Source organism: Lissotriton vulgaris, chromosome 8, assembly GCF_964263255.1.
Source record: "Lissotriton vulgaris chromosome 8, aLisVul1.2, whole genome shotgun sequence".
Taxonomy (NCBI): domain Eukaryota; kingdom Metazoa; phylum Chordata; class Amphibia; order Caudata; family Salamandridae; genus Lissotriton; species Lissotriton vulgaris.
The window spans coordinates 159,625,546-159,643,863 of NC_141696.1; the positions used below are offsets into that span (position 1 = coordinate 159,625,546).

The window sequence follows — 18,318 nt, forward strand, 5'->3', positions numbered from 1 at the left end:
CCAATCGTACCAGGCGCGGCTCTTATATTTGAGCGAAGAGCGTCGCTTCACAAGTTCCAGAGTTGAAAAATAACATGGTAATAAAGTTGTGTTTTGCCATTTTATTTTTCAGCAACCCGTCCCGAACTAAGTGTCAGGGTGGGTCGGGGCCAGCGTTAACGAGTGGCTGTAGCAGGCAGCTGTGCACTTTAAAATGCGCATGTCAGTTTGGCCGGCCAACCTTGGGATGGCCATCCAGACATGCGCATCTTAAAGTTCTCTAACCTAGCTGTCTTAGACAAGTGGGTTAGAGAAAGAACAGGCATCCAGCGCTCTTAGGAGCACTGGGAGAGCCTGCTCTGTCCAATCCTGGTGCTGCTTTCATGCTGTGAAATCAGCATGAGAATTGGGTAGTACAGTTTCCTGCATCGGGAGCTTCCTGGAAGACACCCGAGGGAGGAGGACATCGCACGGCAGAGGTAAGTTAATAAATGTTATTATTTTCTTTGTGCCCACCACCCTCGATACAAGCCAGCTGCCACTGAATCGTACGCAATTTATATCTTATATATTGCTGTGTTCCAACATGTGGTATACCAGTACATTCTCAGCCTTTTTGGCCACAAATATAGCCTTATATTGGCATAAGTCATCTAGAGATGGGTGCCTAGAGGGTCATAGTGGAAAGCTGTAAAAAGCCAGTTTATTTCCAAAGACGAAAGCGACTGAACTTGCTCTAATGGTCACAGTGCAGCCCTGAAAGGGTATCTACTGCAACAAGAAAGTAAGAGAAGGAATGCCTGAGTTAATCTCAGCCATTGGGAACTGGTTGGAACGTGTTTTGTCCATCATTTTTCACCAACTTTATCACTCTAGACAGAGCCCAGCCACATGCAAATCAGCCTTGGTTCTGCTCCCAAAGGAAGAGTCCAGTTCAAAGTGCCAAAGCAAGGCTTCTGCAGAGAGAAACACAAGCAGCCACAGGCTGCTCCTGAAAGTGCAGTCAGAGGGGAGAGAGAATTGGTATGAGGGGTAGAAGATGGGCGGGATTATGAAGTAAAACACATTTTTCTTGTTTCATGTTACTAGAGTTAGAGTGAGAGAAAGGATGGATTCCTGCACATTCCACTTCTCAGACTTGCCATTTACTTAGACTAAACCTGAAAGTAGACTAAAAAACCTATGCACCAGGTGCTCTCCTCTGTAAACAAGGAGCTTAACATTGTTTCATTTAATGTGCACAGATTGAATGCCCCAGCCGAGCACTAAATGATGCTTCATGCCCTGAAGGGAATGAATGGGGACATCTGACTGTTACAAGAGACTCATATAGAAGTTGCAACTCATCGGTATCTAATGATTGTTTATGTGCAGGAAAGGATACCTTCCTGCGCACGAACAATCACTGATGGTGATTTGCTATTTCTATGTGTGCTGCAGAATGCAGCACACATAAAAACAGCAAACAGCAAAAACGAGGAGAAATCAATAATTTCACCTCATTGCGCCAGATTAAGACCAGGCTTTCCCTGGTCTTAATTTTGGCACAGCCCTATATTTACCCCAGCCTTGTAAATAAGGGGCAGCATCAAAAAGCAGTGGTGCTGCAGCAGAATGTCCACTGCAACACCCATTGTCCACTCCTTTCACCCGAAGCGTGAATAGGGGCAATATTTACAAGGCAGCGTTAAGCCCCCTCCCACACCGCCCCCCTTCCGGTTTGCTGGGAGTCTAAGAGAAGGGTTTTCTCCATGGGGAAAAAATATTTTCCCCATGGAGAAAAACTCAATTTGCACAGCAGTCTTGCTCCTTTGCTGAGTTCTCAGCTATGGAGAACTCATCACAACCGCAACACGATTCCACTGGGAATGTCATATGAAAAAATAGGGTATTAACATTTTCACAAATAGATATTTTAGCTGCTAGTAAAAAGAGGAACCCCAGATCTTTACCCCTTTTTCCTGATCTTCACGTCACAACCAATAGCCTACCCAGTAATAGTCCAGGACCCAAGGAGGAATCTTGATATCTGAATGTGTAAAGAGATGCGGTGAACATTATAGCTGTCTAAAGACACAACAGCAGAAAAACTTTGCCCTCCTTGACTTCTTAGACCACACAGCGAGGCTGATAATGTTTGAGATACTGCAAGATATAGGCCTTCATGGACTTCTGGGAGTTCCTAACCCTGCTGTGACCAATCCCTTAACCCCTTCACTGCGGCGGCTATTCCGCCGCAGTGCTAAGGGGGGAGGGCGGCCGAGCGGTGGGTGCAAGCTGGTGACCAAACCGCTCCGTCACCAGCGTCGGTTGCGCTGTGCTCATGACGGAGCGGTTCCGTCACGGCCCCGCCCGCTCAATAGAACGCTCAGCGCAGGCGCGGAATCCGCGCAGGCGTGCCGAGCGGGCCGTGAGGGAACCGCTCCGTCATCAGCACAGCGCGACCGCGGCTGATGACGGAGTGGTTCCGTCACCAGCAGGGGAGGGGTTAATGTCTTGAAGAACACTGGAAAATGTGTTGCCTGTAAAAGGCAAGAATTAAGATGGGGCACTGTTTTGCCCCATGGATGCCCTTGAACATGTGCTTCCCAAAACTTGAAGGACCCCAGGAATGCCATAGCTATTTTAACATGGTGTAGAGAAGTTGAAGCAATAGTAAGAAAAACACACTTCGGCTTATTTCTCCAAGATTGTGTAGTAAACAAACGCACATAGGGGAACCATGAAAACTGGACCATCATGCTAATGACCAAGGACTTGGTCAAACACCAGCTGTACCAGCTTGAGAGCAGGGAGCCGGAGGGGCTGGGTGTTAAATGGACAGATTAACTTGAATTTTATTGCTATTTTTAACTTTGAATTGAGACTTTAAAGGTCACTAGGCAGAAGCAGAAGATAATAAATAACAGAAGGAATATACCATAATACAGGTGTGGAATGAAGCTAACGGGTGGCAAGCACAATTAGAGAGAGAAAGAGGAATGGTGAAAAGCATAATAATGTTAAGTGAAAGGCAAATGGAGTGGAACGTGAAAGAAAGGTGAAAAATGCAAAAACGAAAGAAAAAAGATGGGAAAAAAATAGGAGAGAAAGTAAGTTAGAAGGAATGAAAGAAAGAAAGTTGTAAAGATGGATATGAAAATGAAAAGGCCAAAAGAGAAAGGAAAGGGAAGTAAAGAAAACATTCCTAGGAGGAGCAATTTCTGGGGAACATCTTTGAATCCATGGGAATCACACACTTCGCTCACTCAGAGGCAGCCCTATAGCTCAAAGAGTGGGGGGTATTTTATGTCCCTGGCTCCTCCTTTGTGTGTGCCTAATCCAACTGCGCCCCTACAGACTTCCATTGCAAAAAATGCTAACACATTTATAACTGGACTGTCCAAGGGAGAAAAGCATAACAGGATGTCAAGGCTTCACATTTAATGAGAGGCTTGGTTTACCTTTGCTAGGTTTAGGGGTTGTTGAAAAGAGGGCTTCGTGGCAATTCAGGACATCCTGCGATATCCCATCTATGAGACTGTGGCCCTGGCAATTTTGGGTTGGCGAGACATCAAATCAAGGTTGCACAAAGGGAGTTTGGCCCTTACTAATCTAGATCATGCTAGTGGCATAAGTGTTGATAGAGATATGATGGCAAAAGAACTTGCACCAGATGCTGTTGAATGCCACAGCAATGGGAAGGCTCACTACACACATTATTGATATTTTAAAGTCAGGCAACATCTCCTTCCATACATTGGCAGATATAAAAGGCAGTGGACATACCCCCCGAGTCTGAGGGCTTTACAACTGTTGGGTGAACCATGGTCACTTGGAAATGGAACTTGTACTTAGATCTGCCTTCAGATAGTGATGGTGTATGTTGGAGAAAGTGCACTAGTTTTCTGCGGGCTGTTTTGGAGGGGATTTCAGGCTGAGGGTGATCTATGAGGAAGTTGTGAGCAAGGATTGGAAGATGAGCATACAAATGAGTTTTGACTCCTGTTCTGCTGACAATTTTTAAATTGCTGTGGCGTCTAGGAGAATAACTTACCTCATATCAAAGAAAGCCCCAATAAAAACGTAATTTGAGAGAGCACTGGTCCAGCATGCTCTGATTGTATTTACCTCTCTCTAGATCCTGATTGAAGTTGGGTGCAAGTTCGATGGAGGAGCAGTTCCACCGCATGTCGCTGAAGGTTTTGTGGCATGTCTTCTTCACCTCTCTGGCCGCGTGGATGATGGTCTGCATGAGATCCAGGTTACTGCGGCACAGCTGCGTCTGAGAAGAGACTAGGCCTTGCAGCTGCTTGCAGTGCTGGGTCTGGTTCAAGGCGAGGGCTAATGGAGTATTGGACAACGCTCTGATATAAAAGAAGGCCATAAAGAAAAAGAAGGGAAAAAAACACCCAAGCAATTAAAACAACAGATTTTAAGGGTTGAAATTTTATGCATTAATAGATCCCCCCTGAAATCGTCCAGACATTGCTCCATTATCATGTCATCCCCTGTCCCACAAAACATGGAATGCGTCCAAAAACCATAAAGGACTGTCAGAGTTCCACAATGTCGAATGCACACTTACGTCACTGGAGAGGTGAGCACACTCTCCACTAAAGAACTGTCCCATTATTATATCACCTCTTAACAATGCAGCGTGTTTCGCTGATGGATGAGAGCCATAGTGCGATTACTTCTAGTTGCGTCAGACTCAAGGGGAAATGTTGGTGGAAGCACTGGACCAACAACAGGATCCACGCACAGAAATACATTTTGGAAAATGTAATTAGCTATGTGCACATTTTTGTGTACTGTCTTCTTCTTTCATTTCACAAATTGAAACTCCAGCAGAATTAAAATTGCTTATTCACTGAGCCTGATATAAGGCAAATTGACATAAAACAACATTTACCCATGATGGACAGATGAATATACAATTTAGATGTAGCATACATTATGTTCCAGACACCTGTCGCACAGCAGCAAAAATCTAGAGGACTCCAATTCTCTTCAGTGATGTTTATTTCATAATTTTTATCCATAATTTATTCCATGACTTCATCACATATTTTTCCATTTACCATTTCAAGACTTCGTACATATATTTACCCTACTGGGAAGTTATAGTTAGGATGTAGTTTCCATAGGTAGAACATTTTTTCATTTGCCAATAACGTTGGCACCGTTTAACCAATCTTCGCAAAATTTTCAAAACTATTTTGACACTCACTTCAGCTGCTGTTCTGAAACTTTCAGTGTGATCCTTCAAGTGGGGGGGATTTCCATAGGAAACTTTAGGCATGGCTACAGGCCAAACTGCTGAACGGAATTACACCAAATTTGGCAGAAAGCTAGCTCTTGGTCCAGAAAGAGCCCTTTGTCCCAGGACATTGCAGTTTGCTATGGCATGGCGGGAGCACCACTCCATTTGTACATTTGTCAATTTAAAAAATATAAAGAAAAAAAAGGGGGGCAGGCCATGGGGGATGGGGTCCCTGGTCAACAGAAAGCCTGGGAGGGTGGACACTCAACCCCCTTCCCTTTCAGTTATAAAAAAATATGAAAAGGCCCGGCCCTGGGGGAACCGCACAGCCCCCTCCCTTTTTTGTTATGAAAAAAATATTATAATAAGTAGGAGGCTTGAGGTCCCCAGGTCCCAAAATGGTCCAAGGAAGGAGGGCCATGTGGCCTCCCTTCCTAAAAAATAGAGAGAAAAAAAGCCGACATCTCGCCGGAGGCCTGGCCCACTATATCCACCACTCTGCAAATATGCCTCCTGGCATGCTGCTGGTTGAGGAATGAAGTCCCTTTGGCTGCTGAGGCCCCCTACAAGAACTCCTGCTACCTCCAGTAAGCCCCACACAATGGGATTGTTGAGAGATGGTCGGAGGCCACACATCCTTTTACCAGCATTCTGCAAATAAGCCTCTGGGCACACTGCTGGTGAGGGATGAGTTCCTCTTGCCTCCTGAGGCAACCCGGACTAAATTGGACTTCTTCCCCCAAGCAGCAGTGCTCCAGGAGGCACATTTGGAGAGTAGTGGAGAAAGGGGGTGTGGTCTCTGATAACATCTCAGCAATCCAGCTGTTTGTCTCTTACTGGATGTAACAGGAGAGGTTTATGGCACCACAGGACCCTTAAGAGCCTGGGGCACATTATCACCCAACTAGTAGTGCGCGAGGAAGCAGGTTTGCAGAGTGGTGGATAAAGGGTGTGTGGACACCAAAAACCTCCCAGCAAACCCACTGGGTGGGACATGCTGGAGGTAACAGGGGGGGGTAGTTAGTCCCCAAAGACCCTCAATAGCCAAGGGGACTTCATCCCCCTACTAGTACTGTGCCAAGAGGCGCTTTTGCAGAGTGGTGGAGAAGGGGTGTGTGGCCTGTTATCAGGTCTCAGCAACCCAGCTGTGTGGGAATTAATGAAGGTAACAGGAGGAGTGGTTGGCCCCCAAGGATGTTCTTGGATGCCAACTACCTCTCCTGTTATCTGCAATAAGTCCTACCGAGCGGGTTTGCTAAGAGGTCTTCAGAGACCATGCCCCCTTTCTCCACCATGCTGCAAACCAGGCTCAAGGTGCACTACTAGCTGGGAGATGAAGACTATTATACTCCTGAGGGACCTTGGGGGCCAAGAAGCCCTCTTGGTACCTACAGTAAGTCCTACACAGTGAGATTCCTGAGAGCTGGTTGGAGGCCCAGCCTCCTTTCTCTACCTCTCTGTGAATGCGACTACTAGTTAAAAAAACATAGAAATTCACTGAAAAAGCCCAAGGTTACAGGGACATTATAGTTAGGAATTAGCATTTAAAAGACCTTAGAAATTCACTTAACCACATCGGTGCGGTACGATTTACCGCCCGGTGCTGACCCATAATGAAAATGGGTGTGGTCATGACGGAACGGTTCCGTCATGAGCACAGCTCAACCGATGCTCATGACGGAACATAGAAATGCATTGAAAAAGCCAAAGATTACAGAGATGTTATAATTAGGCTAACGTTTGACTCATACAAAACCAGAGAAATTCAGCTGTTACATTTATTGAGCTAACTATAACTTGCGCACCCGCAATGCACTGCTTCTGACCTCACATATTACATCACTCATGACATGGTCAGTGACATCACTCATGACATCACTGATGACATCTCAAATGACATCACTGATGACATCTCAAATGGCATCACTGATTACATCATCCGCAGAATCTCTGACTTCCACGCTCACACCCCATATTCTCATTCATACACCCACTCCAACTACCACACTACCATTCTCAAACCCATTCAAACACACATACCAGTACTTACACAGTCACTCACTGATTCATGGATCAACAAACACATCCACATGTTTGAATGGGATGTATGACGTTACACGCATACTTTTACCACGCATGCCTTTACAACGTGGTATTTACAACGAAAACCTTTACAACGCATAGTGCTTTGGGGTGCTGGATAGTGAATAGTTTAATTTACTTTCAAAGTCTCCCTGGGGATTTGCTAAATGCCCGCCACTCAAAGTGTCTCCCCACGGGCAAGCGGTGTAGCAAAGATGGGCGGGGTGGCGGTCTGCCCCATGCAGCAAGAGTTTTAGGGGTGGTGGCCTTACCTGAGCCCGTAGCGGCAACCGCAGCAATCGCCAGTAACCTCCCCCTCTTACAGCTGCCGTGGGCGGCAAATGCTAGGACCGCCATGGGTGGCAAAAGGCCTAGCTACGCCACTGCCACGGGCAATTAGGGGGATGCACATATGGAAGGCACTGCACCCAGAGCCATTGATAGGTATCTTCAGGGAGGGCCAATGTTGCACTGCCTGATTTTAATGAAAGAAGACAGGCCATCCCTTTACACAGTGGGAGGTGGGGCAGTGGATGACCCCATGAAGAATAGGTGCAGAAGCTCCCTCCAAAAGTGTTGGGAAATATCTGACACCCAAAACGTCGACACACTATACAATTCTGCCACAGATCCTTTAGGAGAATGCACATGTGCTAGGGAAATCCCTAATTTCCGTGAGACACGCCCCTGCAGATAAGGGAATGTCCCATAAGTAATGTTTTGGGGCAATATATGCACTTGTGTATTCTATTTTTGCAAAATGTCCATCAGAAGACAAGTGAGCCTCTTGTAACACAAAATTGTCTGGGGCACAAAGAGAGTGGGAATGACCCTTTCACTCTCAGGTCTTATTGTCATATTTTTTATGCTCCAGATTTGGGGTCATGAAAGTAGAACACGGGGTTTAAAGCACTGTAATTGTTTTAGTCATATGACTTACGTAGAACACAAAGGGCGCAATAAAATCTGTTTGAAAAATTAATCTGAAAAAACCTGATTATTAACAATATACAAAAGTAGAATAATTATCACAAAATTGTTGCTACATTTAGAGCAAAGAAAAGAGAGGTCGCTGCCCACTGCCTCACTCTCCTCCCAGACACAATTATTTCTGAAATTCTTCATCATCGCTGAGGCTCACACAATTATTTGGTACCTCCGGTGGAAAGGAAAGGGCATGAACTTGAATTCTGCAGTGCGTTTTCTTCCATCTGAATGACTATATTTATTTTAGAGAATCCTAGTTTATTTTCTCAGAAACGTTATTCTTTACACGTCCAGTCAGATCATAAAACCATTGAAGCCAAAAATTGCACTTTGGACAAAACTGCTACTGTCCAGGAAATTTCAAATTCATGAACCCAGTAAATACACTTTTCAATCGGGGAGTAATTCAAACAATAAAGTCAGAAAAAAGTCGTCCTTCATGCAATGAACACATTGCAGCTGCTGGTGATACTCATAGATACTCTCCAGTATCTGCCATTTTTTTTATTTGATTCTTTATTTATGTTTTATTTTTTTTTTGCAGTTGTGTATATCACCCTTCGGTATCAGAGTGCTTCACTAAGAAAAGCGAATTGCTCCTTTGTAAATAGATCTATGAATGTTTAATCTAGGGGTGGGTGTAACTAGCAAATTTCTGTGTATCGTAATTACGTGGAATTACCTTAGAATTCCAAAAGAATTACGTGCTTAGCACTATTTCCTAGCACAAAAATGCCCCCCTTGTGTCCAAAATGGTCCCGAGGATACATTTTGTGCAAAGAAATAGCGCTGCATACAACAGAACGTGAATAGAAAGTGTGAGTAGCCGGTTGCGCAAGCTTAATGTGCTCCTGTGGAAGGATTTTTCCCAAACGTACTCCCAGCATTTGCCGCTATTTTCTTTGTGCAAAATGCACCCTTGCATCCAAAATGGGCACAGGGGTCATTTTTGCTGCAAGAAATAGTGCTAAATGCAGCAGAACATGTATAGTGAGTGTGAGCCGCAAATTGTGCATGCTATATGTGCTCTTGCAGTATGATTTTTCCCTATCTTACTCCCAGCATTTAGCACTATTTTCTTTGCTCAAAATACAGGCTCGTGTCCACAATGGACACAAGGATGCATTTTTGTGCTAAGAAATAGTGCTAAATGTAGCAGAACATGAGTAGCAAGCATGAGCCACTCACTCTTGCTAAATGTGCTCTTGTGGTAGGGTCTTTCCCTCAAATTCCAGAAGCAGGAGTAATCGCTTAATTATCTGCAATTCTTCTAAAAAATGTAATGTAGAATTACCGAATTGACTCCCATTTTCAAAATTCCGATCAGGTCAAGTTTAAAGTACTCAGGTCATGTATTACACTAGTGTAGATTTAGGACATTCCACAAATGTATTATTTTTTACCAATTTAAGGATTTATTCCTGAGAATTTGGTTGTTTGCACATATATGCCACACCTTGCACTGAATTTATTGGTGGTCTTGGCTTTACCGCCATTACACTTGGCCAATGCTTGTGTAATTGATGTGCTGTGAAAGTGCAACTTTTCTTTTTAATTTCGGAATGTTCCAAAACTTCCAGACATTGGGGCAGGAAATGCCCTGTATACCCCCATTTTCAAGGCCCTTCATGCCCAGATTCAATATTGGGGTTCAGGAAACGGCCATGCTGTGAGATTAGATAGCGCCTGCAAACAGACGCAGACCAGCCTGGGAGGATCCATCTGCATGCCTGTCTCAACAATGATTTTCTTTAGATAGGCTTTAAAGGGAAAAATAACTTTCAAATACTAATTCTATGTAGTCTTGTACACTAGCTTGCATGCATCTTGGTGTATGCTGTGTCTTGCTCAAGAGGTGAGCTGTTTCTGGGACAACAGCTTTGGGGAAAATAGGAGACCTGAAGACAAGGCGCTCGAATTGCTGTGTCTTGGACTACCTGCCTAAGTACTAAGTGGGTCTCATATTTAGTACATGTTATGGGTCATACCATGATGAAACTTGGATGCATGGGGTGACATAGAATGTGCCTCTAGTCAGGGCTACAGAAGGGAAACTTGCACATTATGCTCATATGCACATGTTTTGTTTTTGCGCACTACTGATTTCTGAATTAGCATATATGCACACATTGGCATAGTAGTCACTGGTTACTGAAGGGAACTATTTGTGCGGATGTGCTCCTTATGAAGAAGCAGAAGGCCATCACTTACAGTGAAATTAAAATACAGCGCTACGAGGCCTCCGGGTAGAAATGCGCTTTATAAAAGTCCATTTCATTTAATTTCAAATTAACCAATGGCTGAAGTGAGCTGACCCATTTCCCCATTCTGCATACAGAAGCGGGTGGAAACAAATGTGACTGACACACCACAGACCTATGGAGGATGAGGGCGCCCTGAAAGCCGCTAAAAGTAAGTATATTTCATATACACAGAATGCGTAACCAGTAGCTGTGAAATACTGGCCAGTATGGCCTTGGATGAGTTCTGGTTAATACATTTCACTTCCACCCCACAATGGCAACATAGGACTACTTTACACATGTTACTCGTTATAAATGTTGATATTACATGATTTATTAATTGATCCTTGCACTCTAGAAAGATTTAGAACATTTGGGCGTCATACATTTAGTTTCCATGGTTTGCCGGAAACCGCAGATATGTATTTCGATGTTCTGAGAAATGTGTGTTTTTGCTGTGAATAATGTGCTAATATTTAAAATGTGTTTTATGCAACAATGTTTATTATAAATGTATTATAAAATTCAATACGCATTGTAAGGAGATTAAAAGCATGCATTATAAAATGTGATTTTCTTTTATAATACATTGGCACTCTAGAGTACATTTGTCAAGACATATATAATGGAAAACCAATTAAGTGCAATGGGGACAGTGTTAATCTTTGTTGACAGGGTTCTGCAATTGCAATGTTTATTTCCACCCACTGGGGAGGATTCATTGATAGATGCTTGCAAGGGTGAAGTTGTAGTTGAAGTTGAAGTTGAAAGGAATTTATTGCGTGCCAAATGACCAAGCGGTTTCTTGGCGCTAACGACAAATGTAAGGGAAGAAATACTCGCTAAGCAAAGGCTTGTGAAAACAGCCAGGTTTTCAACAGTTTGCGGAACTCCATGTAATAGGCTGTGGTTCTAATAGTGAGCGGTAAGGAGTTCCAAAACGTAGGGGCCAGATAGGAAAAGCACGGACCGCCATGTTTCTTCCTTTTAAAGCGGGGGACATGTAGTAGGTTTTTAGTGGAGGAGCGAAGATCGCGGGTGGGAATGTAAGGCTTAAGTTTGGTGAGCTTGTCAGGCATTTGATAAATGCTCTAAGAGCAACACAGTTATTGTGAAAACGTTTTTTTTTTTTTACCAGGACTGAAAAAGATGAAAGTTGTGTTTAACTTTTTATTGGTTTAGGAAGCAAACTTTTAGCCTGGGCGCAATTTTTATTATGGCGGAGTAATGGGAGTAATTTTGATAATTTTGTGCTACTAATGTTGTGATTGCTCCTGTTTGTATAAGTCTGCATACTTTAAGGCACAAATGCCTAGCCAAGAGCGCAGGAACAGAGCTTGGGTGTCTGCTGGCTGCTACTGTTCCTGTTCTGTTGCATTTAGTGCTATTTTCTTATTGCAAATTGCATCCTCGGTCCCATTTTGGCCAGGATGGTGCATTTTGCATTAGGAAAAAAGCACTAAATGCAGGGTTACGCTCCATGTGCCATTCTCCATAATCTTGCAAAATCTACCGCAAATTACGCAAGTGACTTCCACCCCTGCTAAATATCCTGCAAATTAATTCAGCACTGTGAATTGAGGGAAATAATTCACAATTAGACCTCTTTTCTGTGAAGTATGAGCTTTGAAACCACTGGAAAACATTCAATAAGAAGGCTTAACCATATGTATATATATTTTAGTCCAGTCAAAAGGTCTTGGCTACCGCCAGACCTACAAAATACACAAAAAGTACAGTCAGGGTGGAATGGATACAGGCTGTGGTTTTCCATGCATACCTCTGCAGGGAAGTATTACTTTTCCATCTCTTGATAAGTTTACTCTTTTCAAAGAGTTTTGGAACATCACCCAGCGCGCTCCATCCTCTGCCAATGAACTCTAAGATGCTCGCCTCTGCTGTCTGCTGTTCATGCAGGTGCAGTCTTGAGTAATACAAAAGATGTAAACAGACAGCCCTGGCTTCCAAGCCTGTAGCAGGGTTGGCTCCACTTGAACACAAGGCGTCGTCCATTTGGACACGTCAAGTGTGAGATCATGAAACTTCCTCACAGGACACTGGAGACGGTGTGAACTTCGCACAGATTCAGGTTTGAAAACAGATTTACAGTCCCACGTCAAATATTTCTTTTTTATTTTCAAGCAACCTGATAAGTGACAATTAAAGGTTTTTTGTGCATAATGCATAACCGCTAACAATTTAAAAAATATATGTGTGCTGTAGTTTATTGAATTAGAAAGAGCACTATAGAAAATGAAACATTTTAAAAACAGTTCTTTTGCACATGACAAAGACAGTGAAACTGAAAAGGTAGTATTTTTTTGTGGAATAAAAGAATCCGCTAAAATAGGTTATGCCAAATAAAAATTCAAATTTTCCTGACTTATTTTCGGCACAACAAGTGAAACATTTGTAGAATTTTCACTTAGGTTCTTGGAAACAAAACTCTCAAACTGGCTTTTGTAGGAACATTTTCAGCAAATAAGGGTTTTACAGAAAGAATTCCACTTGAACAGGAATTCAAAACTTTACAAGATACTGTTATGCATTGCCCACTTTTGCTAATTGAATAGTACCTTTTCCCCTATGGAGAAATTACTTTTTCCACTGAGATGCCTGTTGACAAACAACCTTGCCAACCATTATCCAATATGGGTCACCTCTAAACAATATGAAGCATAAACAAACACAATACCTACAAAGCTCTTCAACTTCTATCAGTGAGAATCTCAGAACTGTAAATGGTCCGGGATAACAATACCACTTCACGGCCACATAGATGATGGGAATGCCCTATACAAATTAAATTAGGATAACATGGCCCTCCTAAATGCATCAAATCTCCTCTAAGGAGTGGAGGGACTCTGTATGTTCAAAACCTATTCTGCACTCCTCCTACCCTTTCCTACGTACTAGTTTTTTGATATTCACAAACTACAAGGTTCATTTTTACGGTTGTAGAGACTTCGCACTTGTGGTGGACACTCAGCACATAAAAACAAAGTCCTATTTCTAGACAGGAATGTTTTAAATCAAAGCCAGCAAATTCTAAAACGTTTATAAGAGCAAACATAATCTAAGTTTGAGGACAAACAATGCACTGTACAGTTATATATGGGAGAAACATCTATGTGCTACCTGGCACATACTGCCTTCTGTGCTTCTACTACTTCTGAGCACACTCTAAAACAATTAATTAAAATGTATCTCTTATGCACTAAAAAGTGATTTCTGTATTGTCATTTACTCTGCCCTTCCTCATGCTTCCAAGGCAGACACTTCTGTTGTATATCATTAGGGAATCTATCTCACCATAACATGCCACCAAGACCAAGTTCTCCACTGCTGGAGATCTGCAAGCTACCCATATAGTGCCCTTTTGAACTGCATTACTCTTAAACCCTATTTGTGGGGTCACAGAGCAAGATGGGGTTACTGGGCCACAACAGTGGTGGTTGGGGTCATTTGCTTCTGGTGTCCTATGGCTCTTCCTACTACAACTCTGCAAACTGGGTCAAATACACCCTTTCTGAACTTGGCTTTCGTGGTACCGAGGGTGAGCTGTCAAAGGCTTCTCGGGAAGGTTGTGATGGGGCCAGAGACTCAGAACTCAAAATGTCAACCAACAGACACAATATCTAAAGGCAAATTAGTGGGTGTCTTTAGAGACTAAGAGAAGTATTTCAACAGTACACAAAAACAAAATACAGTAATAATACAGTAAGAAGGCTGCAGGATTAGACAACACTTCATGCTAAAACCAGATGTTACAGTTCTGATACCCACCACAGGGCCCTAGTTCAATGGTGACAGTTCCTTCCCGACTACAGAGGTCTAGTACAGTGGCTGCAGCTCCCACTGTACTATGGTGACCTATGAGTGCAGACAAACTTAGGGTAGGAACCGGCTCAGTTGTAAGTTCACAATTTGGGTTATGAAGGTAACTGCTAAATGTGGGGACCCTTACATTGGTTCTGTTAGTATCTTGCAAAAGAGTTCATACTGGTAAGTGTTACTCCTTTCAACATGCAGTTGAAAAGAGGAAACAACCTCCAGGCTTGGTTCAGCAGTTGTCTGCCTTGGCAGTACCAGCCGCCAGGATATTGGGGGGGTCTCTATTCTACAGCAGTTATGATGTCTTTGTCCACAGCACATCAGCAGTTGGAGAACAGTTCCCTTGACTCAGGGTTGAGATGTTGGTAAGAACACTGGCACTTAGGTATTGCTACGGCTTGAAAAAGTTCACCACATGAACCATTCAGGGAGGATGAGTGACCCCTCCCAGCTGAGGTTGGTGCCCGTCGCTCTCCTGAACTCAAGCTGGCGTCTACTGGTGCCCCAAACACCATGACCACAAAGGCGGCTTCTCATCCTAGACAGTCTCTCCTCCCACAGGCACATGAACTCTCCTTCCTTCTCTGAACAATCAGGCAGATCTTTAGGTTTTTCTAGACCCGCAGCTTCTCCAGCAACTTGTGCAAATCTCAGGTGATGCCCTCTTAACTCTCTCAAACTAGCTGTCATGCAGACACCAGTCCTGGAGCATAGAAACTCCTTGAGGACTCTGCGGAGCACTCCTTTTATTATTCAAGAAAAACCTGGCAATGTGCGGTGGTTTAGGTTCCACCTTATACTCATTTTGCAGGATGGGATGTTAATCCACTGTCTAACGTCTATGAACCGGTTTGTGGTGGATCCCTTTTTTACCCTGGGCACAAAGAAGTGTGAAGACTCTGCACCCAACTGGCATCAGTCTTCCTGAAGTAGCAATCAAACAAAGAGCAAAGGGCAGGCTGTGCCCAGAAGCCCCCTCACCTTTAACAACAGATTATGCTAATTCACCCCTCACCCACACCATCCACCAAAGGGCAGTGCTCAGGAAGAACTAGTCAGAGCCCAGGACTTGGACAGCAGTCTACCCTCAAGGTCAAGGTCAAAGAAAAGGTTCTGGAGCTTGACATCACCATGGACAGACCTAGGCCTCAGTGCACACGCTTTTTAGCATGTCAGCTGTGCCAACAAAAATCAGGCTACCATTTTCACTTGCAACTGTGTTACTCAGGGCAGGGGTACGTGCAGGGGACATTTCACATTTCATCTGTCACCTTCAATCTGTGACATCAAAGTGTAATAAAACAGAATCTGAGACTCTGACAGGGGACCACACTTGCATTCTCATTAACGTAATGATACATAATGCATTGTGTAACATTAACCAGTGGAAAAAGTAGAGTGGTGTTGCTGCAAGGGTTTCATGTTCCCATTCCTAAATTTAAAATTGTACAAAAATTGTAATGCGCATTCTTCTTGACAGAAATGGCCGCCCGAGCTCATGAGTAAATCATTGCTGCTGTTAACAGAATACATCAAAATGTCAATATATAAACAACAATCCTCTTTCTTTAGACAACAGCTGACAGTGGTATTTGCCCTTAGCAGGCTGGTGGTTGAAGAACGATAGGATAGTGGTGTACAATTTAGAGTATTTGCAAAGTGCTCAATTGCCGAAATGGTTTCCTGGCGCTATAATACAAATGACCAGCCCTCATGGATAAACCACAGGCCAAAATGTAAAAATGTACAAAATAAAAGTATAAAAGCACAGAATCTCTGACCAACCCTAAAGGCAAGAGACCATATCTCAGCAGCTAATGTAGATCAGGTTTTAATACACACAAATCCAAGTTTTAGCAGTATCCTAAACTTGGACAAGTTATTCCCTCTACGAAGATCAAACAGTAGCTCATCCCAAGCTTTTGCTATTAATTATACAAGGATCGCCCACTTTGACATCCTCTACTGGTCCTAGGATCTTGAAGAAGAGATGCTAAAGAAGAAAGGCGTGAGGAAGATGGACCATACCACAAAAGGAGCAGTTGAATAAATGAAGGGCACAAATTGTTGTCTTGACACAAATGCATCAACTTTAGAACCAACAGTCAGTGTAAGTTCTGCGAATTATGGGAAATTGAGACGGTTCACGGCAAGTTCAAGAGCCGACAATCAGCACTCGTCTGAATCAGCTGTAGGTGATGGTGTTGAATATAATTGGCAGGAAGACCCAAATAAAGGACATTACTACAAATCCAGGAAAACTCCTACTACAGCACGAATGATTGGAAAATTACAGGATTTGGGCAAAAAGGGGCTTTTTTAACAGTTTCAAATTTAGGAAGCCAGAGCATGTACCTTTGTCAATGTGGGTCTGAAAACAAAGAGTGGAATCAAATATTATCCCCAGATTATTTCAGTGTATGGGCTGGCATTGGAAGTTGCCTAATATGTGTGAAGCCAACAATTATAAGTCCAGAGGGAAGGAGAACCTCCTAATACCGTCACCTCTGTCTTATCCTGTCTTGAGACAAAAGATGGCTGGAGTTAAAATCAGAAAACCTGCATAAGTTGGACCCTGTAGTTCCTCTCAGTGGCCTTGCATTTAATTCTATGGTCCACAAAAAAGTTTTCCAGGCAGACTCTTTTCAGGAACTCATGTAATAAGCTCGTTTCTCCCCTCCCAAAGCTAGGGAATGCCATTGCACCAAAGAAACCTTTTGATGAGAAGTTGTGGATCCAACTGAAGCAATACAATCTAGTGCGGCGATAAGTGAGTAATTCAACTTCATATTATTTTTATGTGCCTTAACCTGAAGGTCACTGGTCTCATTCCCCAAATTAGAGCTGAGATGGGAGGCGTTAACTGAAAAAAACTCTATCCTATGGATGGAAATTTAAGGGAGGGTGCTGACCTGTTGTTATCTATATTTTGATTTATTGAAAATAGAACTTTATAATCAGACCAGAAAACCAGAGAACCAGGAAATAAGAAAGATCTGATAAACTCTCCAGTGTAAAAATTAGACCTAACATAGGTCCTGCATAATGACCCACCCATTTATTCAAGCGTGTTAGCACATGTAAAATCTAAATTTTTCTATGCCCGGAATTTTTTTTTGCTGTTAAGATCTCTGCCCCGTTCACTCCTCTGTAAAATGGGGTATTCCCTTCTGCTTCTCAACCAAGAAAGAAGTTCAATCCCTCTTTATGTTGGAGTAACATTACATAGGTTCCGACAGCGGCGGCTCCGCAGCAAGGGCAGGGGAGCATCACTCCACTGGCTAAGCGCCATCACCTAAACAGTAAAAAAATATAATTTCATTGTTTTCTTTTTCAGTTGCTGGCTGAGCCAGCGTGCAGTAGAGAGGGGCGGGGTAGGGACCCTGGGAGGGGCTAGGAGGAGGCCAAACACACATGCGCACTTATGTTTCTCAACCCGGCTACATTGAAAATCCGGGCTGGGGAAACCCCACAGACTCCCTGTTTTGAGTGGAGTGTCTTTTCAGCTCGCTCAGGCCAATCCCTCAGCTGCACGCATAGTATGAGAGCAGAGCAGGGATTGCACAGGGAGTCTGCGACGTAGTCCCAGTGTCTGCTGGGACCAGGAAGATGAAGGCGCGATGCAGAAGGCGGCCAGCAGCTGCAGGTAAGTTTTCCTTTATTTTAAATTCTTATTATTAAACTCCCTCCCCCTGCGCTCCTCCTCCCGCGCCCCCTCACTCCTGCCACACCACTTTTTTTGGTGGCGGCAGCCACTGGGGTCCCATGGTGAGGGTGACCATACAAAATGTTTGTGAATACCCAAAAACTTTGTGTGTCTTCCAAGCATGCCTATGACAGCCCCTTTTAACACCCTTGGCCCTATACACTTGACTGCTGAAAATGTGCCACAGCTCTGGATTTGTTTCTAAGTCACAAGTGGAACACCAAGTTGAAAAAACCTGCAAA

At 43.5% G+C, this 18,318-nt stretch overlaps 1 protein-coding gene across 2 annotated transcripts in view; it reads right to left on the minus strand.

Moving 5' to 3' along the window:
* WNT11 (Wnt family member 11) overlaps positions 1-18,318 on the minus strand; it is a 233,678-nt gene that overhangs the window by 142,322 nt on the left and 73,038 nt on the right. For both annotated transcript variants that reach the window (XM_086933866.1, XM_086933867.1), the window contains exon 3: positions 4,090-4,325. In XM_086933866.1, the coding sequence (XP_086789992.1) occupies positions 4,090-4,325 (236 nt within the window). The remainder of the gene's footprint in view (positions 1-4,089; positions 4,326-18,318) is intronic.